Source organism: Manis javanica, chromosome 4 (assembly GCF_040802235.1).
Source record: "Manis javanica isolate MJ-LG chromosome 4, MJ_LKY, whole genome shotgun sequence".
Taxonomy (NCBI): domain Eukaryota; kingdom Metazoa; phylum Chordata; class Mammalia; order Pholidota; family Manidae; genus Manis; species Manis javanica.
Window position 1 is genome coordinate 84,328,612 of NC_133159.1, and position 27,506 is coordinate 84,356,117.

Below are 27,506 nucleotides of genomic sequence, written 5' to 3' on the forward strand. Positions count from 1 at the left end.
TTATTTTTTCATTCAGGACTGGCCAACTCTTGCTAAACTAAGATAGACTTTGCTGCAGAATTAATCTCTATGTGTGTCAGTTAACTTTAGTTTTTGCCTAACAGCAGACAAAACTTTGTATTCTATCATCTATATTCTTGCTTTTGGAGAAAAAAAAGGTATCTAAAAGAGAAAGTATGGAGTTGGAGAACAAGTCATTACTACCACCGGAAAAATAACTTGTCATTTTGATAGTGTTAGTTTTATCTTTGGGTGTGAATGAAACATGAGTGTATTTAAAGTTTATTGCATATTATACTTTTTTTTTCACTTCTAACTTTAAAAATAACATGTAGACCTTCTTTCCTAGTTATTTAAAAACAAACTATTGAAGATACCTGAGGGGATGACCAGTGTGTCCAAGGAATTGACCAGTGGGATTGGGGCTTGAGGAGGGATCCAACATGGTTGGGAATGAGAAAGAGGCTTCCTTGGCCTACGTGGGCAGGGCTGAGGAGGCAGCTGACATGGTCTGGATATTGAGCACATGTAGGGGATTGAATTTATAAGTAAATACATTCAAGATAATGGGAATCAGGCTTTTCTTTGTGGGAGAAAAGAGTTACAAATATGGAAAGGGGGAAGGCTGGAATAAGCCATGTGGTGTAAAATTATAATTGGATGTATCAGTGTATACTCATGGTATTCAAAATCTCTTTATATCTCTATTTGTCTGTATTTATCTAGATCCAGGTGTGTGTGTGTGTGTACACATATATATGTATTCATGTCTATCATACATATATTTCCTAGTATTTATATTTTGGTTTCTAAATTCTAATGTCTAAATGGAACCAAAGCTGCTTGGAGGAATGTCTGATTTCATGGCTGGGCCAGGAAAAATATAAGATAAACTGAAAAATTTTGTTATGCTGAAAAGTAAAGTGCTCATGGAGTAGTGAAGATATAGCAAAAATACCCAGGTGCCAGCTTTAAGGTGCCACTAGTCAGGTGTAGGACACTTAGAATATCAAAATAAATTATGATATTAATGGATTGTGACCCACTGAGTAAAACAGGAATCTGCAAGTCTACACACATTTGATTAATTAACTAAATAAATACTTTTCATCCTCCTTAATAGGAAACCTGATACCAAAATTGAAAAGTAAAAAAAAGCAGTATGTATGTTGTTTTGAAATAAGGACTATAACAAGAATCAAAAACAGCTAATAGAATTTGCTTCTGAGGACAGTATGAACTGGTAATAGCAGTGCTAGAGGAGGGAAGCTGCTTTTTTATTTCTGTTTTCTTTTAAGCCTTGCAGAATGATTTAATTTTTGAAAACTATAAATATTTTTTCAATTATTTGTACATAATTTAAAGCTTGGACAAAAGTTGCAATTTCACTTAGAACTTAGGTTTTCCAATCACCACTCCACAACTTTTGCTCTCTCTGTTCTAAGTTGGTTAAATTGAAGACATGATGTTTTATTACTCCTAAGAGGCCTATGTGTCTTTTTTGGAAACAAGGACACTCTCCTACATCATCACAGTTGTAAATATACAAATCAGGAAGTTGACGCTGATGGAATACTACATTGTAATCCACAGAGCCTTTCAAACTTCTTCAGTTGTCCGTAGTATACTTTAGAGGGAAAAGTCAAATGTTCTCCCCCATTGGTAGAGTCCAGTTCAGGATCATGTGTTACAGTTAGCTCTTTGTCTCTTTAGTCTTATTCAGTCTCCAACAGTTTCCTTTTTCCGTCAGGGTATTGGCATTTTTGAAACTGTTTTATAGGCAATGTCCTTCCCCTCAAACATATACATACACTTCTTCCCATCATTTAATAAAATTTTATCAGTTTTAAGTTAAAATTGGGATTAAACCAGTTTATTTTTGGTTTAACAAAAATCAGGTATAACAGTTAAGCCATGTAACTGAATTATGATTGCATTTTCATTCCTGTACACCTTTTCTTTTCTTGAGAGTACTTCATCCATCCATCCATCCATTCATTCATTCATTCATTCATTCATTCATTCTGTCTTTATCCTTCCCTTTCTCCCTCTCTCGCTTTCTCTCTCTCTTGGCTCTTTTTGTGCCAATCATATTGCATCTACAAAATCTAACATAGCACACCTCTGCCCATTACATTTGAATATATTAGATATTTTGCCTCTTTCCTTTCTCCCTTTCCTTTCTCCCTCTTTCCTTTCTCTCTTTCCTCTCTATCTTTCCCTCCTTCCTTTGCTCACTCCCCTCTCTTTCTTGCCTTCTATCCCTCCTTCCCTCTTCATCTTCCTGCCTCCCTAGAGGCTGTCTTCCTCATCTAGTCTGTCAATCTGAAACATTCTTTAACTACCATCCAAAGAATTTCCTTTAATCTTCTTTTCTGTTAACTCTCCTGTTTTTAAGATTTGATTCCTTCTTTCTTGGAATATGCCCTTATTTTGGAAAAGTAAAGAAGTTTCCAAATAATGGGTACATAAGAAGTCAGTTTTTGAAATCTTTCCTATCTGAAATGGCTTTATTCTACCTGTATACTTCAATTACAATTTGTCTGGCTATATAGGATTCTAGGTAAAAAATATTTTCCTCTCCAAATTTTGAAGATACTGTCATTTTCAAAGTTAACATTTAGCAGTCTGAAGCCATCAATCTGGAAACATTTCTGTTCAAAGGAAATTTTCTTTCTTCATTTTCTGGAATTCCTTTTATTTTGGTATTTTTTGCTTGGATCCTTTAAATTTTTTAAAATTTTTTCTTAAGATATTATTGATATACACTTTTATAAAGGTTTCACATGAAAAAACAACAAGGTTACTACATTTACCTATATTATCAATTCCCCACCCATATACCCCATTGCAGTAACTGCCCATCACTGTAGTAAGATGCCACAGATTCACTGTTTGCCTTCTCTGTGCTACACTGTTTTCCCTGTGACCTCCCCATACCATGTGTAGTACACATAATAACCCTCAATTCCCATCTCCCTCCCTCCCTACCCACCCTCCCACACTCCTCCTCCCCTTTGGTAACCACTAGTCCCTTCTTGGAGTCTGTGAGTCTGCTGCTATTTTGTTCCTTCAGTTTTGCTTCATTGTTATCCTCTACAAATGAGAGAAATCATTTGGCACTTGTCTTTCTCTGCCTGGCTTATTTCACTGAGCATAATATTCTCCAGCTCCATGTTGTTGCAAATGGTAGAATTTGTTACTTTCTTATGGCTGAATAGTATTCCATTGTGTATATGTACCAAACTTCTTTATCCATTCATCTACTGATGGACACTTAGGTTGCTTCCATATCTTGGCTATTGTAAGTAATGCTGCAATAAACATAGGGGTACATATGTCTTTTTGAATCTGAGGAGTTGTATTCTTTGGGTAAATTCCAAGGAGTGGGATTCCTGGGTCAAATTGTATTTCTATTTTTAGGTTTTCAAGGAACGTCCATATTGCTTTCCACAATGGTTGAACTAGCTTACATTCCCACCAGCAGTGTAGGAGGGATCCCCATTCTCCTCATACTCACCAGCATTTGTTGTTCTTAGTCTTTTCGATGCTGGCCTCCTTACTGGTGGGATTCTCATTGTGGTTTTAATTTGCATTTCCCTGATGATTAGTGATGTGGAGCATCTTTTCATGTGTCTATTGGCCATCTGAATTTCTTCTTTGGAGAAGTGTCTCTTCATATCCTCTGCCCATTTTTTAATTGGGTTGTTTGCTTTTTGGGTGTTGAGGCATGTGAGTTCTTTATATATATAATTTTGGATGTTGACCCCTTATTGGATATGTCATTTACAAATATATTCTCCCTTACTTTAGGTTGCCTTTTTGTTCTGTTGATGATGTCCTTTGCTGTTCAGAAACTTTTTAGTTTGATGTAGTCCCATGTGTTCATTTTTGCTTTTGTTTCCCTTGCCTGAGGAGATGCATTCAGGAAAAAGTTGCTCATGCTTATATTCAAGAGATTTTTTTCCTATGTTGTCTTCTAAGAGTTTTATGGTTTTATGACTTACATTCAGGTCTTTGATCCATTTTGAGTTTGCTTTTGTATATGGGGTTAAACAATAATTCAGTTTCATTCTCTTGCATGTAGCTGTCCAGTTTTGCCAACACCAGTTGTTGAAGAGGCTGTCATTTCCCCAATGTATGTCCATGGTTCCTTTATCATATATTAATTGACCATATATGGTTGGGTTTTTATCAGGGCTCTCTAGTCTGTTCCATTGGTCTATGGTTCTGTTCTTGTACCAGTATCAAATTGTCTTGATTACTGTGGCTTTGTAGTAGAGCTTGAAGTTGGTGAGCATAATCCCCCAAGCTTTATTCTTCCTTACCAGGATTCCTTTGGCTATTTGGGGTCTTTTATGATTCCATATGAATTTTAGAATGATTTGCTCTTGTTCATTGAACAGTGCTGTGGTATTTTGATAGGAATTGCACTGAATCTATAGATTGCTTTAGGCAGGATGGCCACTTTGACAATATAAATGCTTCCTATCCATGAGCACGGAATGTGTTTCCATTTAGTGGTATCTTCTTTAATTTCTCTCATGAGTGTCTTGTAGTTTTCAGAGTATAGGTCTTTCACTTCCTTGGTTAGGTTTATTCCTAGGTATTTTATTCTTTTTGATGCAACTGTGAATGGAATTGTTTTCCTGATTTCTCTCTCTGCTAATTCATTGTTAGTGTATAGGAATACAACAGATTTCTGTCTGTTAATTTTGTATCCTGCAACTTTGCTGAATTCAGATATTAGATCTAGTAGTTTTGCAGTGGATTCTTTTGGGTTTTTATGTACAATGTCATGTCATCTGCAAACAGGCACAGTTTATCTTCTTCCTTGCCAATCTGGATGCCTTTTATTTCTTTGTGTTGTATGATTGCCGTGGCTAGGACCCCCAGTACTATGTTGAATAGAAGTGGGGAGAGTGGGCATCCTTGTCTTGTTCCTGATCTTAAAGGAAAAGCTTTCAGCTTCTCGCTGTTCAATATGATGTTGGCTGTGGGTTTGTCATATATGGCCTTTATTATGTTGAGGTACTTGCCCTCTATGCCCATTTTGTTGAGAGTTTTTATCATGAATGGTTGTTGAATTTTGTTGAATGCCTTTTCAGCATCAATGGAGATGACTATGTGGTTTTTGTCCTTCTTTCTGTTGATGTGGTGGATGATGTTCATGGATTTTTTAACGTACCATCCTTGCATCCCTGGGATGAATCCCACTTGGTCATGGTGTATGATCCTTTTGATATACTTTTGAATTCAGTTTGCTAATATTTTATTAAGTATTTTTGCATCTACATTCATCAGGGATATTGGTCTGTAATTTTCTTTTTCTGTGGTATCTTTGCCTGGTTTTTGTATTAGAGTGATGCTGGCCTCATAGAATGAGTTTGGAAGTATTCCCTCTAATTCTACTCTTTGGAAAACTTTAAGGAGGATGGGTATTAGGTCTTCACTAAATGTTTGATAAAAGTCAGTGGTGGAGCCATCTGGTCCAGGAGTTTTGTTCTTAGGTAGATTTTTGATTACCAAATCAATTTCATCACTGGTAATTGGTCTCTTCAAATTTTCTGTTTCTTTCTGGGTCAGCCTTGGAAGGTATTTTTCTATAAAGTTGTCCATTTCTTCTAGGTTATCCAGTTTGTTAGCATATACTTTTTCATAGTATTCTCTAATAATTCTTTGTATTTCTGTGGTTTCCATAGTGACTTTTCCTTTCTCATTTCTGTTTCTGTTTATGTGTGTAGACTTTTTTTTCTTGATAAGTCTGGCTTCGGCTTCATCTATTTTGTTTATTTTCTCAACGAACTAGCTCTTGCTTTCATTGATTCTTTCTATTGTTTTATTCTTCTCGTTTTTTATTTCTGCTTTAATCTTTATTATGTCCCTCCTTCTACAGACTTTGGGCCTCATTTGTTCTTTTTCTAGTTTCGTTAATTGTGAGTTTTGTGCATTCATACGTTTTTTGTTTTTTTTTTATGTAGGCCTGTATAGCAATGTACTTTCCTCTTAGCATGGCCTTTGCTGCATCCCACTGATTTTGTGGTGTTGAATTATTATTGTCATTTGTCTCCATATATTGCTTGATCTCTGTTTTTATTTGGTCATTGATCCATTGGTCATTTAGGAACATGTTGTGAAGTCTCTGTGTGTTTATGGGATTTTTCATTTTCTTTGCGTAATTTATTTCTACTTTCATACCTTTGTGGTCTGAGAGACTGGTTGGTACAATTTCAATCTTTTTGAATTTACCAAGGCACTTTTTGTGGCCTAGTATATGGTCTGTTATTGAAAATGTTTCATGTGCACTTAAGAAGAATGTTTATTCTGCTGTTTTTGGGTGTAGAGTTCTGTAGATGTCTGTTAGGTCCAGGTTTTCTAATGTGTTGTTCAGTGCCACTGTCTCCTTACTTATTTTCTGTCTGGTTAATCTGTCCTTCAGAGTGAGTGGAGTGTTAAAGTCTCCCTAGAATATATGCATTGCATTCTGTTTCCCCTCCCCTTTTAATTCTGTTAGTATTTGTTTCACATATGTAGATGCTCCTGTGTTGGGTGCATAGATATTTATAATGGTTATATCTTCTTGTTGGATTGACCCCTATATCATTATTTAATGTCCTTCTTTATCTCTTCTTACTTTCTTTGTTTTGAAGTCTTTTTGTCTGATACAAGTACTGGAACTCCTGCTTTTTTCTCCCTATTAGTTGCATGAAATATCTTTTTTCCATCCCTTTGCTTTTAGTATGTGTATGTTCTTGAATTTAAAGTGAATCTTTTGTAGGTAGTATATAGATGGCTCTTGTTTTTTTATCCATTGAGTGACTTTATGTCTTTTGATTGGTGCATTCAGTCCATTTACATTTAGGATGATTATTGATTGGTATGTACTTATTGCAACTGCAGACTTTAGATTTGTGGTTACCAAAGGTTCAAGGTTAACTTCCTTATTATCTAAGAGTCTAACTTAACTCAATATGCTATTACAAATACAATCTTAAAGTTCCTTTTTTCTTCTCCTTTTTCTTCCTCCTCCATTCTTTATATATTAGGTATCATATTCTGTACTCTTTGTCTATCCCTTGATTGACTATTGGGATAGTTGATTTAATTTTCATTTGCCTAGTGATTAACTGTTCTACTTTCTTTACTGTGGTTTTATTACCTCTGGTGACAGCTATTTATCCTTAGGAGCACTTCCATCTAAAGCAGTCTCTCCAAAATAAACTGTAGAGACAGTTTGTGGGAGGTAAATTCTCTCAGCTTTTGCTTATGTGGAAATTATTTAATCCCTACTTCAAATTTAAATGATAATCTTGCCCAATAAAATAATCTTGGTTCGAGGCTCTTCTGTTTCATTGTATTAAATACATCATGCCACTCCCTTCTGGCCTGTAAGGTTTCTGCTGAGAAGTCTGATGATAGCCTGATGGGCTTTCCTTTGTATGTGATCTTATTTCTCTCTGGCTGCTTTTAATAGTCTTTCCTTATCCTTGATCTTTGCTATTTTAATTACTATATGTCTTGGTGTTGTCTTCCTTGGGTTCCTTGTGTTGGGAGATCTGTGCAGCTCCATAGTCTGAGAGACTATCTCCTTCCCCAGATTGAGGAAGTTTTCTGCAATTACCTCCTCGAAGACACTTTCTATCCCTTTTTCTCTCTTCTTCTTCTGGTACCCCTATTATACGAATATTGTTCTGCTTGGATTGGTCCCACAGTTCTCTCAATATTCTTTCATTCTTAGAGATCCTTTTTTCTCTCCTTGCCTCAACTTCTTTGTAGTCCTCTTCTCTAATTTTTCTCTCATTTATCGTCTCCTCCACCGTATCTAATCAGTACCCTCCATTGTGCTCTTCAACGATTGGATCTCTGACTGGAATTCATTCCTGAGTTCTTGTATATTTTTCTGTACCTCCATGAGCATGTTAATGATTTTTATTTTGAAATCCCTGTTAGGAAAATTCATGAGGTTGATTTCATTTGAATCTTTCTCGGGTGTTGTATTCATAATGTTACTTTGAGCCAGGTTTCTTTGGCATTTCATATTTGTATATGGCACCCTCTAGTGCCCAGATGCTCTACTCTCTGGAGCTGCTGCTCAGCTCCTGAAGTAATCTCAGGGTTCTTAGGGGAGCGGTATTGGTGCCTGGGGGAGGAAAGAGCTGTTTCCTGCTTCCCAGCTGCTATTCCTGCCTCCACTGCCAGACTCAGAGGGCCGACCACACAGGTTTAAGTCTCTATGCTTTGCAGTTTTAGTTGCTGTAGATGGGGCTTCCCTCTGGCTGGCCTAATGTCAGGGTAGGGTTTGCTGGTTTGCGAGCCACGTGGGGCTGGCCGCAAGAAAGGCACAGTAGACTTCATATCACAGAGGGGGTCCTTCGAGCTGTGCAGACAGCCAGGGAACTGGAGCGCTGGAAGAGCGAGAAAGTTCCCAACCTGCTTGGCAAAATGCACCAGGACAATTTTGCTTACCTGTCCTTTCTCCTGAGCAGTAAGTTCTGTGCAATCCTTGCCCCTTTAGCAGCCCTCTTGCTATTAGGAAGTCTCTCAGAGTGCCCGCCTTTCTTTTGTCCCAGAGCAGCCGGATATGGATCCCTGCTTTTCACAAGTGGCTGGAATCTCAGTCTCTCTAGGTATTCTGCCTGTATCAGCTTTCCAACCCCCTAATCATGAGAGTACCGTGAAAACACCATGAAATGTAGGTTTATGCTCCCTGGCAGATCTCCAGAGTTAGGTGTTCAGCAGTCCTAGGCCTCCACTCCCTCCCTGCTCTGTTTCTCTTCCTCCCACCAGTGAGCTGGGGTGGGGGAAGGGATTGGGTCCTGCCGGGCCGCAGCTTTGGTTTTATTATCCTGTTCTGTGAGGTTTATTCTTTTCTCCAGATGTATGCAGTTTGGCATAGCCTTCTTTCCTGTTGTTCTTTCAGGATTAGTCATATGAATTATATTTTTGTATTATGTGTGGTTTTAGGAGAAAGCCTCTGTCTCACCTCTCATGCCATCATCTTTAGTCTGTCTATATCGGATCCTTTAATTTTTTAAAACTACTTTTCTCTCTTTTTTTCTACCTTTTATTCTTTTGGTTTTTCTTGGGTTCAATTTTTCAAATGTCCTGGTCAATTTTTATCCTATTCTCATATTTCAATTTTCATGCCCTTCTTTTTTATTGTTGCTTTTTTTTACTCTCTGAATTTTTTTTTAATATTTTAAACCTCTGCACATGGATTTCATATCATTCTTATCCCTAATGATGTCATATGTTTTGTAAGGATTCTATTCTCTATTCTGCCTGCTTCTTGTATTTTATTTGTGAATCTTAATTTTTTACATCGAGGCTTTCCACATATTTATGAGTTTGGTGTTTCCTACACCAGATAATAGGAAGCTAAGTAGACATTCGGCGTTCATGGTAGGGGCTTCATTGATGTTATGTAAAGACCTAGCCAATTCTTTAAGGAACTATAATGGTCAGATTTTTCTTGGGAATCGTCAGCTAAGAGAGGAAATCTCCAGCCTCTATATGGGGTTTTCCCCTAGCTACCAACATTCTTGGGGCCAAATTAGGGACAAGAACTGGTCATCTTTGCATCTAGTATTTAGGAGTTGCCCTTGATATCAGTGTGGTCCTAGGGCTTCTTCCTACATCCTGCCTGGTACCCTGGAGTTTAGACACTCCAGAAAGGAAATTAACACGTTTTTTTCAAATTGGGAAGGAAAAGTCACCTGATCGCATAGGGTAGGTGAAGGAATCTAAGGTTCTATCTTTTGTTTTATTAGCTTTTCACCCAGTCCTCCGGGTTTAGCTCTACCAGTATTCCAGGTCCCCACATTCTGCTGTTGCCAATTCTTGAGTTTCTGTGGGATTCTCATAAGGTCATAAATGTGCCTTCTCTTTCTTGGTTTACCCTTCTCTCCTAGGTTTATTTCCCAGCTTTCTTGGCACTGCTACTTCCGTTACTACTTGACAATAAGATTTCCAGTTTCTAAAAAGTAGCTGACTTTGTTTGCATAGTCCTTTCTTTTTACCTTGAGGTCTTATGCCTTTTTGTCTTGTCTTTGTTTCTTTATTGTCATTTTCAAAGTGAGATTTTAAAAGAAGCAGAGATAAAAATACATGCTCGAAATCATATTTAACTCAGAGTCCAGTTATCCTTTTGTTCTTGACATATTTCATTAATATTTGTGGTATCTAAGAACAAGAGGATTTTAGCTTTTTTTTTCTATGGATGCTCATTTTTTAATGTTTTTATTCCTTAGGATGCCTCATTAATGGACATGAATTCCTTTAGCCCTATGATGCCAACATCCCCTTTATCAATGATAAACCAAGTCAAGTTTGAAGATGAGCCAGATTTGAAAGATCTCTTCATCACAGTTGATGAACCTGAAAGCCATGTTACTACAATTGAAACTTTCATTACTTACAGGATTATTACCAAGGTAAATACTTAATGAACAACTGCTTAAATAAAATTGTTCTCTTTGAACTTTTGGAAGTGCTTTTTATTCACTGTAACTCTTAACATTAGAGATTCTTAGCTGAGGTGACATGTTTTCTGACTATTTTTGGGTAAGACATTGCATCTTAACTGCCCTTCACTTGTTCTGTGAAATCAGTGATATTCAAAAGAACTTGAATAATAATCACCAATCTTTTAGTAGTTGTGATTCTTTTTTTAATATATTTTTTATTTTTTATTAAGATACATTGATATATGCTCTTATGAAGGTTTCACATAAAAAACAATGTGGTTACTACATTTACTCATATTATTGAGCCCCCTTGCCATTTCAGTCACTGTCCATCAGTGTAGTAAGATACCACAGAGTCACTACTTATCTTCTCTGTGCTACACTGTCTTCCCCATAATCTCCACACACACCATGTGTACTAATCATAATACCCCTCAATCCCCTTCTCCCTCCCTCCCGACCCGCTCTCCCACACCCCTCCCCCCATTGGTAACCACTAGTCCCTTCTTGGAGTTTGTGAGTCTGCTACTATTTTGTTCCTTCAGTTTTGCTTTATTGTTATACTCCACAAATGAGGGAAATCATTTGGTATTTGTCTTTCTCCACCTGGCTTATTTCACTGAGCATAATACCCTCTAGCTCTGTCCATGTTGTTGCAAATGGTAGGATTTGTTTCTTTCTTATGGCTAAATAGTATTCCATTGTGTATATGTACTACAACTTCTTTATCCATTCATTTACTGATGGACACTTAGGTTGCTTCCATTTCTTGGCTATTGTAAATGGTGCTGCAATAAACATAGGGGTACATATGTCTTTTTGAATCGTAGAAATTATTTTCTTTGGGTAAATTCCTAGGAGTGCAATTCCCGGGTCCAATGGTATTTCTATTTTTAGTTTTATGGGGAACCTCCATATTGCTTTACACAATGGTTGAACTAGTTTACATTCCCCTCAGCAGGGTAGGAGGGTTCCTCTTTCTCCACATCATCGCCAGCATTTGTTGTTCCTAGTCTTTTTTATATTGGCCATCCTAACTGATGTGAGGTGATATCTCATTGTGGTTTTAATTTGCATTTCCCTGATATTTAGTGATGTGGAGTATCTTTTCATGTGCCTGTTGGCCATCTGAATTTCTTCTTTGGAGAAGTGTCTGTTCATGTCCTCTGCCCATTTTTTAATAGGGTTATTTGCTCTTTGGGTGTTGAGGCATGTGAGTTCTTTATATATTTTGGATGTTAACCCCTTGTTGGATATGTCATTTACAAATATATTCTCCCATACTATAGGATGCCTTTTTGTTCTGTTGATGGTGTCCTTTGCTGTACAGAAGCTTTTTAGCTTGATGTAGTCCCATTTGTTCATTTTTGCTTCTGTTTCCCTTGCCCAAGGAGATATGTTCAGGAAAAAGTTGCTCATGTTTATATTCAAGAGATTTTTGCCTATGTTTTCTTCTAAGAGTTTTATGGAGTAGTTGTGATTCTTAAAATTGGAACATTTCAAGTTTTTAGGTTAAAAAATTATAAAGAAATATCTTTGCATAAGAAGGGCCTCAGTTTGCTAATAAAGAAAACAACTAGTTAGAACTTAGTATTTTAGATTCCCATTTCTTCTGAAGATCACAAAAAGTAATTTCATTTGTTTTCCAAATAAGAACAAGTGATCACTATATTTTATATATGAGGTACTGTGACTCATCCAGTAATTCAAGGGCAGAGTAGATCTAGAACCCCAGCTTCCTTAATCCTGATACACAGCTCTGCAAAAAAGACAGTTGACCTCTGCCAAAATAAAGCAATGTCCTTTATGTAATGTCAGCCTTTAAGAATTCTATTTACAGGTTATATTTTGTTTGTTAAGCCTCACTATCTCATTTGTAGTATGTCTCTTTTGTAACTGAAAAGGTTTTGGATCTTCTTCCTATAATCACTTCCTCCAGTGCAGTCTCTACACTGTGGTTCGTTATGTTTCATAAAAATGTATACATCTGATTTCTACACTCAGATTCTTAAAATTCTTTCTTTGCTCCTCATTTCCTATGAAATAAAGTACAAACCCGTTTATATGACATATAAAGAACGTCTCAGTCTGTTGCCAATAAGCATATATGGATCATCATTTATTCCCCACATTTAATCCCCCTGCTCTCCACTCACATAGAATATCTTCTGTTGTTTAAGGTATAGTATTGTAGGCATTCTTGCTCTCACAACTTTGCATATACTTTTCCTCCTGTATGGTTTATAATTCCCAGTTCTAGGCAGGAGAACTGTTATTATTCAAGACACACCTGAAAATCTTGCCTATGCATAGGCTGATTATCCTCTTTCCTCTGTTTTCTCCTTCTGTCCTAAATTAACTCCTAAATAATGTAAAACTTTGGAGTCAGAGTAGCAAAGAAATTAAAAGCCTACATTTAACCCTTCTAAGCCTCAGGCTTTTTTTTTTTTAATCTATAAAACTTGAGTGATAATGGAACTTGGTTCTGTAGAGTTGCTGTAAGAATTGATTTTGGATAGGTAATCAATGTAAAACACTAAGCAAAATTCCTGATACCTAATACATGTTCATTAATTGGCACCTACCTGTACATGAGTAGGTAACTGTGTGTTTATTTGTATTTATTCCCAAGGAGTCTGTGATCCTCTCAAGGAAGACAATTGTATCTTAAGTTATTCGTAATTCCAAAGACAATCCTTAGCTATAGTAAGTAAGCAATGTAACTTTTTGATGTTTGAGTGAATGAAGAAATTTATGGTATCATATCCATCGGTTAGCAAGAGGCTGTGTAGCAGGACAGCCTGGAGTTGAACCTTTCCTCTTCCTCTTCCTTGCTATATGTCTTGAGCAATTTAATGAACTTCCTATGCTTAGTTTCCTCATTTGTAAGTAAGATAACAGTACTATTCTTGTAGGGTCTTTCTGAATATTTAATATGCTAATACAGATATGTTGCTATGAATAGAGCCAGATTTTTCTTGTAACTACTGTTATAATCATCAACTGTTATTACCCTTCCTAGAAATGAATTTGTGAAACTAAAATATTTTCCCATCATTTATTTCTCTGAGAAAGATAATCTTTAGAACCCACCTTATCGATTTCATTCCGATCATGGACATATAATTCTGAGTTATCCATAGTTACATCATACTCTAAATGTAGGATTAGTAGCAACAGTAATAGTATTACAGTGTGTTAAACCAATAATGTTTGTTGTGCTATTACTTTGTCACAGGCAATGTTCTAAGCGCTTTATACATACTAGCTCATTTTAAGCTTATAGCAATCTAGGCCCTAGATGTTATAATTTACCCCCATTTGTGCATTGAAACTCAATAAGTTGCCAAAGGTTACACCACATTTACTTTAGTTTGATTATACATGTTTTCCATTATATTTTTGTGCATATCTCTATGGTTATGGCAAAGGTTTAACTATTATAAACTAAGTCACTTTGTTCTTTTTCCAATTAATTTTGTTTTATCTTGTTATATAGTAACAGAATATACCTGTATATATTAAAATAAGCATTATAGATACAAATTAATAAACATTTAATATATGTATATTATATTATCAAGCATAATCTTTTCTTTGTTACTCACTTATTATCACTATATTTATTTACTCATCTATTCAATAAAACTTTTGTTGAGCCCCAATTATGTCCCAGTTAATGACCCCCTGTGCCTTCATGGAGCTTTCAGTCTAGTGGGGTGATGGGTATTAAACAGTTATATGCTTAATTATTTAATTATCATTATAAATGCTGACAGAAAAATACAGGATTTTATAGTGTAGCACAGAGAAGGCACATAGTGGATCTGTGGCATGTTACTACACTGATGAACAGTGACTGCATTGGGGTATGGGTGGGTGGGGACTTGATAATATGGCAAATGTAGTAACCACATTGTTTTTTTCATGTGAAACCTTCATAAGAGTGTATATCAATAATACCTTAATAAAAAAGAAAAAAGAAAAAAGAAAAATACAGGATTTTATAAGCATGGGGCACTCCATCTAATTTGGAGGTTCAGAAACAACTTCCTCGGGGAAGTTTTAGTATTAAAATTTATATTCATAGACACTAAAATTATAAGGATAAATGCATTTACACACATATACATACATGCACTAACAATCTGCTATGCAGGAACACTGAAGAATAACCTGACTGTAAATAACCGTATCAGGAAGCCCAGTTTCCTGGCAGCTGATCCCCTTATGGGAAATGACCCTTTATTCTCCAGGTTAGTATATCTGAAGTGACTGCTCTGAAGAAATACTTTACCTTTTGGAGATCTAGAGATGTGCCTTCCTTTAGTACATATCTAAGTAAGAACTAAGATTTAATAAGTTCTTTCCTCTCATATCTTCATCATTATGACAAATTCCTAAGTGTCTGACAGTGTGCAGGTAGGGGTTAGAGTATCTTCTTGATTCTGAGATTGATATTCCCTCAGAAACAGTTTTCTCAATGCTCAGAGCTTAGTGACTGTTTGCCCTTGACTGAAGGTCAGTATTTATTGAATGAGTGCACGCTGGGGTTCAGGTCACATGAGTCCTTTCATGCTAAACTTCAAACACCTGAGGTTTTATGGTCAGACATGAAAAATTAAATGCCATTTACAATATAGCTTCCATAGAAAACTATATTCTAGAATAGAAGCATTGCTTGTGCTTCAGATTAACTTTTTAGAAAACATGTTCTTTCTAAATTGGAGATATGTTGTCAAATCTCATTATTCCTACAATTTGGAAGCTTTTATCTACCTTCTAATGCCCCAAATTGGCCACTTGAGATGGGACATGATTCTATTCCTGCTGTAGGGGAATTAGTTATGATCTGAACTCAACTGATAATACTTGTCTTCCTTGTCATATCTTAATCTTATAACTCTTTAGGAATAGAATAAGTTTTACAGTAGGAAGGAAGAATACACGATCTTTGAGGCTTTTACTTCTGTTTTCTTCTGTTATTCTGTTTGTTGAGGAACTCTTTTTAGTCAATGATAGACCAATGAGGACAGAATCAACCAATTATTTGACTTGATTTTATATCTTCCTCTCACTGAAATTTATATCAGGTTGCTCTCTGTTTATTTAAAGTCTTGAAAATTCTTGTAGACATACAAAGCTCAGCCTTATTTAAATTGCCCAGTTTTTGAGTATTTTTATTGTTAGTTATGTTAGCATAATAAACCTGTACATATCTGCCTGATACAAGGAGATGTACAATAAATATTTTTAAATGAGTGACTCTAAGCCATGTTTTGTGTGCATGTGAATATATGCATGTATGTGTGTATTTGCCATATACATGTACACATACCAACTTGTGTATACATTGTTAAGCTATGTTTCTATTTAGATTTGGTTCTCCTATTTTTACCATTTCCGTAACTTGTAACATAGTTAAGATTTTGTAGTGTTTTGTGAATATTGAGTTTCTCAGACTTCTTCATCTCATTTACTCCCAGTTTTTTCCGACTAAAAAGGGAATGTTTTGCTAAGATATATTGTATGATACTCTAAAAATTCATTTTAAAAGAATAAACTTTGGAAGTATAGCTTTTATGAGTCTTATTCATGACACTTGAGATGGTATCTTATGATTGAACTACTTAATTTTACAATTGTGTTCATCTGTGTGGGTGATTGATATTTCTGGTGAATGTGAAATATGTATGCAATATGCTACTCCATCTTTCCTCCTCCAGGAAAATCTCAATCTTTGTATTACTATGTATAATTTTTTAAATGTAGAAATTCATTAATTAAGATATTGGTGGGAGTGAACTCTTTTATGATAGATGAATATGCATTAGATAATCTGTTTTTGTATCTGGCTTAGAATTCAGGCAATAAAGGTGAGTTTGATATTGTACCCTTCTTATCATATATGTTGGCATAGATTTTTGGTTTGTTGAAAACAGGTATTTTCATGTATTTGCTTAATTTTTAGTAATTTAGGCATACAATTAAAAATAAAATTCTCGAAGAAATGACAGGAGGATTTTCTTTTCATATGAAATCTCCATTAATAACATTTTAAAACAGTGGTAAAATTACCCTGTAATTTTGTAATTTTCATATACTAAAAGCAAATTTTAGCAAAGCAATTCATTTGAGCAAATTCCAGGAAAACATTTTTTTCTCAGTTATGTTCAGGTTATTTTCCAAATTGCAAAAATAGGACTTTCCTCAAATTCTGAATTCTAATCATCTTGAGAAAGAAATATATTTGAAATCTAAATTCAGAACACACTGTCTTGTTAGCAAGAAAGTCATGCCAAAGATAATAGTAGTTAAAATCTTGTGGAAGGCAGATGGTTGCTTTAAGACAGATTTTTCAGTTTGGATTTTAAATTTGAGCATGATGTTTGCTTTCTTTCTTGAAATACTGGAAAGTTTCCTTTGTTTCATCTGCTACATGAATTAATGACTGCAGGGAAAAAAAGCACAGGCTGACAAACACTGAATAATTAGAATTTGTTAATTTTTCTTCAAGACCCATATATTTCATAATGTCTAAAATAACATTTAGCAAATGTCTTCTGTCTTACTTTCTCCTACTTTCCTCAGACATCTCGTGGGGAATTTGACTCCAGTGAATTTGAAGTTAGGAGACGGTATCAAGATTTCCTTTGGTTGAAAGGGAAACTTGAAGAAGCACACCCCACACTGATTATCCCAGTAAGTTTATGTATTTTTTTCATAGAATAGGTGCCATTTTGCCTTTTGAATTCTAAGTAAAGTTAGAATGTCTAAAACCTCATTTAGACCTTTAAATTCAGGTAATTCATTTATCTTAGTAACATTTGTTTTTAAACATTTCAATCTATGTACAGTTTTGCTTTTTTAAACTATGGTAGTATGTTAAGATTTTGCAGTTGTTTGGTTTTAGCGTCATGAATTTTGAAAAATGATTTTTATGAGAAATAATCACATGTTCAAATAGTCTTCCAAGAAGAAAAGGTGTTAGAATTCCTTATAATCCCTTACAGTGCTATAGAAGGCTCAGATACCTTTTTAAAATTTTTTGCCTTAGCCGTTGCCAGAAAAGTTCATAGTGAAAGGAATGGTGGAACGCTTTAATGATGACTTCATTGAGACACGCAGGAAGGCGTTACATAAATTCTTGAACCGAATTGCTGATCATCCAACTTTAACATTTAATGAAGACTTCAAAATTTTTCTCACTGCACAAGCTTGGGTAAAGAGTTTTGATTTATACTTATATAATTGTTTAGTATCTGTATGTATGGTAGGCTGTACGCTTCCTCTTGCTTACCTCTGTAAATCAGACAGCAGTGTCCTTGAATTAAGATAGATTTTTAAACACTGTAGAGATACCTTCATGTTTAACCCTGTGTCTAATCTACATGTAAATATTATCGAAATCTTGTATCTTCCTCATATTTTTTGTTTTTAATGTCAAGGTACTCCTTTCATATATAGCCAATACTGAATATACACAAATATATTTCTTTGACACTATTTTGAGTAATAATGAGTCAGGGCTTTTTAAGTTAGGATAAAGGTCTATAGGAACTGGATAGTTGGAAGGGTAGATGGATGGATGGAAGGATGGATGGCTAGCTAGCTAGATTATATAGTTTCTTTATTTTTACTTCAGTAACATAATGTGAGGGTGTCTAATCTCTAATGTACAAACCTCATGTGTTCCTCTTCTTTTTCTTTTCTCCTATGATGATAAAACTCACCAAGATCATGGATAGGACAAATAGTCAATATTAAACAATTACTGACCAGTGTTGAGTTTTATATCTCAGTTGTTGTCAAAGTGATAGGAGTTAAAAAGCAGTTCGTCTCGATCTTGACAGTCCTGCTGTCTGGAAGTCCTTGTGACTTACATGAAAGAATCTGTGGCCTGACTCCAGAACCTTAGGAGCTGTTAGCAACATCCTCTGTAGTCACCAACTGTGACCTGTGCTGTCTTCTGATGTTTCTATCAGGTGATGCTATAGGACCACTGAAAAGATGTATGGCCTAGTCAAGGAGGTTATCTGTTTTTATTTGCACACAAAATCATACTGATTTAAAAATAAGTAAGTTTGTATTTTTTTGTGTAAGACCGTCAGGAAAGAAAATCTGGAGAAGGATAATATATTATTTAAATAATACATAATGATATTTTTATCTGTGGATTTGATAGTCAGCATTGTTGTTTATAGTTCTTTTTATTTCGTGTTTCTTTTCAACTTTTATTTGATCCAAAAAGCTTGTGTTTCAACAAGTGCCCCAGCCATCATCAGAATCCCTTGCTCTCTTTCTTGCTGTTCTTCGGCAGTAAGCCATACTCATGAAGGGATACTTTTGTATAGAGTATCCTTTTATAACATTTCTTTTATTTTGCAACTCTTTAGCTATCTCTCCTAAGTTAACTATGAAACAGCTAGTTACATATCTTTTAAAAATCTTTCTCTACAGCTGGCAGGCCAGGGGAGGTAGTGTCACAGTTTACCCACTTCAGTTGGTTCACAAGCTGTGGTTGGGGGTATCTGTTTATGAACTAGCCTAGTGACTTTAAGAAGACAAAGCAGGTTAGTGCTTAGCAGTAAAGTCTCTAGAGTCAGACTGCTGAGGCTTTCCTTGTCTACCACCTAAATGTTCCTGGACCTTGAGCAAGGTCTCTACTCTTCCTGTGCCTCCTTCTGTAATGAGGATAGTAATAAAACCTACCTCATAGTGTTACTGTGAGTTATGTATAAAAAGATGCAAGTATAGTGCCTGGAACATATTAAGGTCTCAATAAATGTTATTATATTAAAGAAGTAATGAAGTTTTCCAGTTTTTTATTCAGGATGTAGTTTAGACCCTGAGATATCTTCTGTCAATCACTTTTTCATTAAACTCTGTTATAAAACATAGAGTGCATTCCACATCACCTTCATATCTTATGCAGTATCTCCTTCAGTACAGTTTCCTCTGTTAAACCTGATTCTTGTAAAGATCCATGCTCTAAGGGAACACTTATATACATTTTAAATAAGTACTTTGAAAAAGAATATGCTTGAGACTTAGAGAAAGAACTATACCAATAAAACTCATCTGCTTCAAACTAACAACAAAAAGACATATAGGAAATGTTTATACCCTCTTTATTTTTCTCATTAGGACTCTTTTTTGTTGGTTCTGGACTACTGTTGTTTGCTTCACCGCTAATATTCCACTGTTGTTTTTTTTTTGTTTCTAGGAACTTTCTTCTCATAAGAAGCAAGGGCCCGGATTCCTCAGCAGGATGGGGCAGACAGTCAGAGCTGTTGCAATGTCGATGAGAGGAGTTAAAAGCCGCCCAGAGGAGTTCATGGAAATGAACAACCTTATTGAAACATTTAGCCATAAAATTAACTTGATAGATAAAATATCTCAGAGAATTTACAAGGAGGAAAGGGGTATGTAGAATCAGTGCAGTGTGATTTCCAAATTGTCCAATTTCTGATGGATCTTCACAATTGCTGGTATAGTAAGGCACATTAAGTTAGCATTTCTTTTTAGGTTCTTTCTCAGGATTTCCATCTCTCTTCTTACAGTACCCATTGGTTCTTGCAAGCTCTTTATTTTATTTGCTAGAGCCCTTAGCCTATTAATCATAGTTGTTTTAAATTCCTGGTCTTATAATTCCAGCATCACTGCCATGTCTGGTTCTGATTCTTGGTCTGTCTCTTTAAATCGCACTTTCTGCCTTTTTGTGTGCCTTGCAGTTTTTGTCTTGATAGCCAGACATGCTGTACCGGGTAAAAGGAACTGTTGTAAACAGGCCTTTAGTACAGTGGTTGTGAGGTGCTGAGAGGGAAGAGGAAGTGTTTGCTAGTCCTATAATTAGATCTCAGTCTTTTTGTGAGCTTGTGTCTGTGGACTGTGCCTTCACAAGTGGATCACAGTTTTTTTCCTCCCCCCTTAGTTGGGGCAGGAGGGTCCAAGGGAGCTGAAGTTGGGGATTTGCCTTCCTCCAGGTCAGTTAGGCTCTGTTAATAACCCAGCAAGTTATGATCTGGTTAACTAGTTTTCCCTGAGGGCAGGCCAAGTTAAGAACAGAGTGCTCTGACTGTTTCCAAACGGTTCATTTTCCATTTCTCTGGTAGGAAGCAGTGGGAGGTTTTTATTGATATTTAAACAATGGCAGTTTAGATGAACTCCTGGGTAAATCTCACAATATTGGGGCACCCCCTTTGGCTAGATCCCCCTAGAATTTTTAACCCTCAGTTGTCCACATTGAGGCTCCAATGATTCTTCAGTTAGAGCTCCAGCCTCAACCCCAACACTGGGCTGCCGGAGGTGGTTTCTGCTCTTGAGTCTCTGCTCCAGGAAGCCACAGTTCCTTGTATTTGTAATCTTGGAGGCAGTGGTTTGTACTGTGTCTTCCTCTTTCTTACAGATAGAACAGTGGATTTTTTCAGTCTCTTCAGCCCTTTACTTCTTAGAACAGAGGGTGACTTCTAAGCTCTTTACACGAGGAATCACTCAACATTGTTATTACAATTTCACCTTCCAAGTGTGTCTTATTCCCAGATGTATTATGAAAATTTCTGATTCCTAAATGATTTTGAAGGTATTTATGGCCAGTCTGTATTTGTTTTATTACATCACTAGCTGTTCTTATTCCCATTTATAAATAGTAGTGGTAAAGTAAGCCCTGAGCTTAAGATTTTGAATATAGTTGTATAAAGTTTGTCTTAACTTAGACAACAGCTTAACTATCAAAGAAGTGATGTTTTAGGAAGTAGGGTTTCTGCATTTTCTAGTGATTTTTTGGTGGGGATAGGTACTTTGCATTAGGCCTGTTCAAGCATACAGAGATACTTATGTACTAGAGAATAGGTCCCTTTTCCTAATTTCTGTCTTCAATTCCTTTTCCTATTTTCTGTTTACCTCCCTTCCTTCTCTTTATTTTCTTTCTTTTTCTTAGTTCATAAGTTAGACTTTATTCCATGATGGCTTTTTTCTAATTCCATGATGACTTTTTGCTAATTTTCTAATTGCTTTTACCTACATAAAAATAGATTGCTTAGTCAGAAAATATATTTCCTAATATAAATTGGTTTTAGAGATCAATTACTTAAAGTCCCGATGTTGATGACTTATTTTTTATTGTTTGTCCCCTATTAAACTATAAGTCCATCAGGACAAAAGGGAAAAGAAAAAGGTTTGTTTTACTTCTAGTATTGCAATAGCACCTAACATTTAGTAGGTGTTCAGTTAAAATCTGTTCAATTACTGAAAATATAAATGAATGAACATAAGATTTGGTGGTAAGAAAATATGCTTTACCAAGAATTATTTGGTTATAACAAAAGATAAAGAAAAGATTACTGTAGCTGAATGTCTGTTGCTCTTTCTCTGTCTTTCTTTTTCTACACATTGATACTTGGTAAGGTCATTGTGGTGACTGAATATGGTTTAATAATTTGTTTTAAGCCTTCTTGGTCTGCCCTTTTATTTGCCATTTGTCTTTTTTTTTTTAATCTCAAGAAGGTGATTGTTTTAACTAAGTTCTGTGATTCCAATTCTGTTGAGTAGATTCTTAATGCATAGTTAAGTGGGATAGCAATTCAAAGAGGCCCTTAGAAACTCTTGATACTAAGTATTTTATTGAATATCAATGTTTTTTATTTGCTGGGCTAAGGGGATAGTTTTAAGATCTTTGATATACCCTAATGTTTGTGAAATGCTCAGAAGAAAGCTGGGTTTTGTGATAAAATTTATAAATATGAGCTCTCATTTTCAGAGAGTGAATGCCACTGGCCCCAATCGAAGGGATTTCTTGGTCTTTAGAAGGTGAAGCCCACCTGTCAAGGTTCCATTCAGAATAATGGATGCTTTTTTTTCCTAACTTTGTGAGTCTAAGCTATATAGGGCATTTCATTCATATTTAATTAATGAAGAATTCGGTGATCATAACTAGTAGCTTCTCTTTTTATTTTCTATTCAATTTTTTTCTTTGACTTTGTTTTACTGTACGTTTCTTAGTTTATTTGCAAATTGGTATAGACCACATGTGCTGCTTCTCTGTGCTGGAGATTAAAAGAAGAATAAGATGGTACTTGTCCTTGAGCTCACAGTCTAGTTGAGGAAACAGATGTATTAAGAGATAAATTACAGTGCAACTCATTAAGTGTTTGCATATAAATGTGATCAGACTGCTATGTAACTACAGCTTAGAATTTAGAGAAGCTCTCTCTATAAAAAATACTGCACAGGTTCAGTGACACACATTGATATATACACAAATTGAAAAAAGAAATAAAGGTGAATATTTCCTTTTCCAGAAATGCTAGTTTCATATGGACATTATTTAAAATAAAGGATAGGCCTAGATGAGGAGGGTGGTATTTGGAAGGGTTCTGATACTTTCATTGGGTGATAATTAATATTTTCATTGTTGATATATATATTTTTATCTTTTTCAGTTTACTTGATCATACAAACTTTTGAAGGTTTAATAGTTTAATTTGGAGCAATATGATATATTTCAACTAACCCTGATGAGTAATAAGATGATTAAACAAATGAACTTTCTTGTATTTATATGGATGTTAGAAAAAAAATGCTCACTGCTTATATATTCTCTGCCATAAAAAACTATTGTTGAAAGTTGATAGTATGAAAGCAAAATGTAATGTTCAGATTTTAAGATGAAATGCAAAGTTTTGAATAAATGGCTTATCAAGCATTGAATAGTCTTAAATGTTCATTAAAAAATGAAAATATTTATTGAACACATTATACATCGGGCTTTGAGATAAAAAATAATGACTCAGCCCCTGTCTGAGGGAGCATATGGCCTAGAAGTATGTGAGTTACACAAGCCATTAATGTAGAGTGGGATAATAGAAGTATACAGTTAGGACAGGCTTATTGAAGACAAAAAAATTCCAAGAATCCTTTGGAATAGAATCAGAAGAGATATATGTGCTGTAGGATTTAAAGGATTAAAATAGTTGTTTGCTGGATAATAGAAATGATAGAGGACAAGGCAAAAGGATATGGGTAGTTTGATTTGGGAGAAATCATTAACTACTCATGAATGAGCAATTATTTTGGCTTGAATTAAAATGTCTTTGGGAGAGAGTCTCAAGATTTGTACCTAGAGAGGCACTGTAAGGACTGAACATAAGGTATTTCTGATTCAGCTAAGAAGCTTCAATGTTTATACTTGTGACAAAAACTGAAAGAAGGAGAAAAGCTAGACATTCCCTGAAGCAGTACAGGTTAGAGATGCTGATGACAGTGAAGCCGAGGCTACAGAGATAGGTAGGTTTGGTAGGTAGGTAGATAAGGATATGTATGCATGGACAGAGAGATAAATAGATAGATATTAAGAAATATTGGAATTGGTGATTGACTCACTGTATGCAGGTATGAGTCTAGGATGGCCCCCAAATCTTCTGCTTGGATTGCTGGAAGCAATTGCCGTTAAGTAGGATATGTAATCAAGAGAAGGGGAGAAAGAACACAAGTTTTATTTAGGTTTTGTTGCCTTTGAGACACTTGGGTAGTTTGGTAGGCAGAAGTCCATGGTAGACATGGTGGCCATATAATTTATCTTCTAAGCCAGAACACTTTTGAGAATAAAAAAAAGATGCTATTATTGATCACACCGGGACAGTAGTCATTCAAGGACTGATGTGAGCAGACTGGGACAACTGGTCAATTTAATGAAAAATGATATCCATTTTTTTATGCTTATGTATAAGAGCAGGTGCACAATGAGAAAAATAAGTTTCTTACTGTCTGTAACACAGGGATTTTGAAAACTTCTGTAAAACTTAATTTTTTTTAGAATATTTTGATGAAATGAAAGAATATGGCCCAATTCATATTCTGTGGTCAGCGTCAGAAGAAGATCTGGTTGATATTCTAAAAGGTGTTGCCAGCTGTATTGACAAAAGCTGTCAAGCCACTGAAAAAAGGATGTCTGGACTCACAGAGGCCCTTCTTCCTGTCGTACATGAGTATGTGCTTTATAGTGAAATGTTAATGGTAAGAGCACCTAATTATGCTTTCACCTTAGACCTTGACCTGATTATAAGCTTTATAAAGACAGCTTTTATTTCTGTTTTTTCTCATTACTCTTTTCCTGTTCTAGCAGGACACTGTGTATGAAGATGCTTAATAAATATTGGTTGACTGAGATTTAATTAATGAATTAATGCATATGTTAATGAGAAATATTCAACAGCAACAACATTTTGTAAGATTATACACAGATCTGAAGCATCCTTATAAAGATTTACATAGAGAACATGATTAGTTTTCCAACCTTTAATATTTTACTTAAAACATTTTTCAGGCTTTAGAAATTCCCTTTCATGAAAGAATTGCTTTCCTGCTTCTAGGTACATTTGATTTAGCAATATATTTAGCAGCATTATACAGAAAGTACTTGAGTAGGATCTTGATGTTCATTCTGCCTTCTGGATGCTTCTAAAAAGAAGTCTTCAAATTAAAATGTTTTTCCTTGAAAAGGCTTCCTCTTATATAAAAGCTTTGCATTTCACCTCAGTTCAAGTTAAGGTTTCTACATATTTGGGACTTAACAATGCTATCTATAAAGCTAATGTTTTTCATCCAGTACTACCCTCAACTCACAATACCTTGCAAAAATTGATATCCTAAGGTTTTAGTGTTTTAGGGTGGTGGTGGGGGAAGGAATCAGCTTACATTAAGATACAGGCCATTTCTTCTGCCACCTATAATTGTAGTCATGTCTGGTTTCTGTTTTCATGTACTCTTGATTTTTTTGGATTTTGTTTTTTTAATTATGCTTCTGTGTTGGTAAGAAAAACTCTTAGCCTTTAAGCATGAGATCTGTCTCTTTCATGTTTAGGTTTTCCTTTCACAGTCATTAAATATTTTGAGGATATTCCAGGTTTCTGCTATTATTTAACTTTACTGGGGTCCTTTAAACAAACCCTTCTTGTTTCTCAAAAGCCTCTATTAATGTTTCACTGCTGAGGAGACTCCTGTTTGTCTCCATCAATTTTTTTGGCTACATTATTGATTTCCTCCAGGCACAAAAGTAGCCTGAGTAGTTTTCACAATGCTTTTTGTTCTTAGTATCTCTCAATTCTCGTACAAATAGTAGAGCCACTTTATCAGGCTTCATTTAACTGATTCGTGTCCAGGTTCTTCTCTTCCTCTGAAAACACTCAACAGATGTGTGTCTCATGAAGGCCCTCTCGTTTATGTACTGTACTTCTACTCTCCCTGTTTGAATTGTTCTTTTTTTTTCCTGAACCTGTTTAGAACACTTGTGTTCATTATTATAATTTCATTATTTAAATTAGTACTATGAAAACCAGGGAAAGATGAATACATATAAAAAGACTCCTTGTGTCTATGAAACCTAAGTACAATGTCTTGGAAGATATGTGAGTTGCCAAGGAAAAGACATTTTAAAAGACTAGCAAACATAAAACATTATACAATTCTGCATTCAAATTTCTTCACAAGGATGTTTGAAGTTGAAAGACATTGAAACATAAAATCATGGTTATTCAAGAGAGCAAAATGGAACTCCTATCAGTCAGCGAGGAGGCCATGATTTCTCATCAAAAGCTTGGCTAATTGATTAATATTTATATATTTTAAGCTAAAAGAAAATCTTAAGATCTGAACGTACACTTCAACTTCCTGATGATTCCTTACCCCACTGTAATTGACTGATTAACATGCCCTTGGAGTCAGATAAGAGAGAGCCACTGATTATAGATATTTTCAGGTGAGTGGCTTATGTGACCTCCCAGATGTAATCAGTTTATACCATAGCATATATTTTCAGTGCTCCAACTGCTTATTTTGTTCTTTTCTCTTTCTGAAGAACTGCATGCCTAGAGTGTGCTATCAAAAGTTGTGCATAAAATAATTAAACCAGCAAGATGTGCATTGGGAAAACTAATAAAAGGCTTATGAAAAAAATTCTGCTAAATACTTGCTTTCAGTTCAGCTTTTAGAGATCAAAATGTTTTTAAGTCGTTATATTCCCAAATGACTCATGACTTGTGGAAGAGATGCTATTTATATTCTGAAATGTATATTTTTGTTATACAAAGATTATTAAAACTAACTATAACCTATTCCATCCTTGTGTTTTAACATAAAGGATGTTATGAAAAGAAGAGACCAAATACAAGGAGAACTGGATTCCAAAGTTGAAATTTTGTCCTATAAAAAGACAGATATTGATCTGGTAAGTTTTTAAGTTTCTTGATATAATCATATAGAATGCATTGCCGAAGTTTTTTATTAGCAATTTAGAGCTCCATTATATGCTTGTTTTTAAGCATTCAGCAAATGATACTAAAATTTCTTCCAAAAATCTATTATACATTTATCACCTGGAGAGTCTGCAGGCTTCACAATAATGCTTTTCTGCCTTTTTGTCTTATATTGTCTCCTTTTTTAAAATTGTAGTATAGTTGATGTACAATTATATTGGTTTCAAGTGTACAACGTAATGATTTGACAGTTAACTGTATTATTAAATGTTCACCCAACTACTATAGTTACTATCTGTCAACATAGCCAGATGTTACAGAACCATTGACTATATTCTCTATGCTGTAGTTTCATCCCCCTAATTTATATTATAATTGAGATTTTGTGCCTCTTTATTCCCTTCGCCTATTTCACTTGCCCACCCCAACCCCTCCCCCATTGTAACCACCAGTCACTTCTCAGTGTCTATGTTTATTGCTGTTCTGTTCATTTTGCTTTGTTTTGATTTTAGATTCAACATATAAGTGAAATCGTATGTTATTTGTCTTTCTCCACCTGGCTTATTTCACTTAGCATAATACCCTCTAGGTCCATCCATGTTTTGGCAAATGGCAGGATTTTTTTTTATGGTTAAATAATATTCCATTGTGTGTATGTACCACCTTTTCTTTATCCGTTCATCTATTGATGGACACTTCAGTTGCTTCTCTAACTTGTCTATTGTAAAGTAATAGGGGTGCATAAATCTTTTGAATCGGGGATTTTGTTTTCTTTGGGTAAAGAAGTGGA

General features: G+C 35.2%; 1 protein-coding gene across 3 annotated transcripts in view; it reads left to right on the top strand.

The window, feature by feature from the left end:
* Positions 1–27,506, top strand: part of SNX7 (sorting nexin 7) — a 101,992-nt gene that overhangs the window by 16,515 nt on the left and 57,971 nt on the right. For all 3 annotated transcript variants that reach the window (XM_073234328.1, XM_037024452.2, XM_073234329.1), the window contains 6 exons: positions 10,251–10,433; positions 17,058–17,168; positions 17,524–17,688; positions 19,693–19,891; positions 24,280–24,479; positions 26,602–26,688. In XM_073234328.1, the coding sequence (XP_073090429.1) occupies positions 10,251–10,433; positions 17,058–17,168; positions 17,524–17,688; positions 19,693–19,891; positions 24,280–24,479; positions 26,602–26,688 (945 nt within the window). The remainder of the gene's footprint in view (positions 1–10,250; positions 10,434–17,057; positions 17,169–17,523; positions 17,689–19,692; positions 19,892–24,279; positions 24,480–26,601; positions 26,689–27,506) is intronic.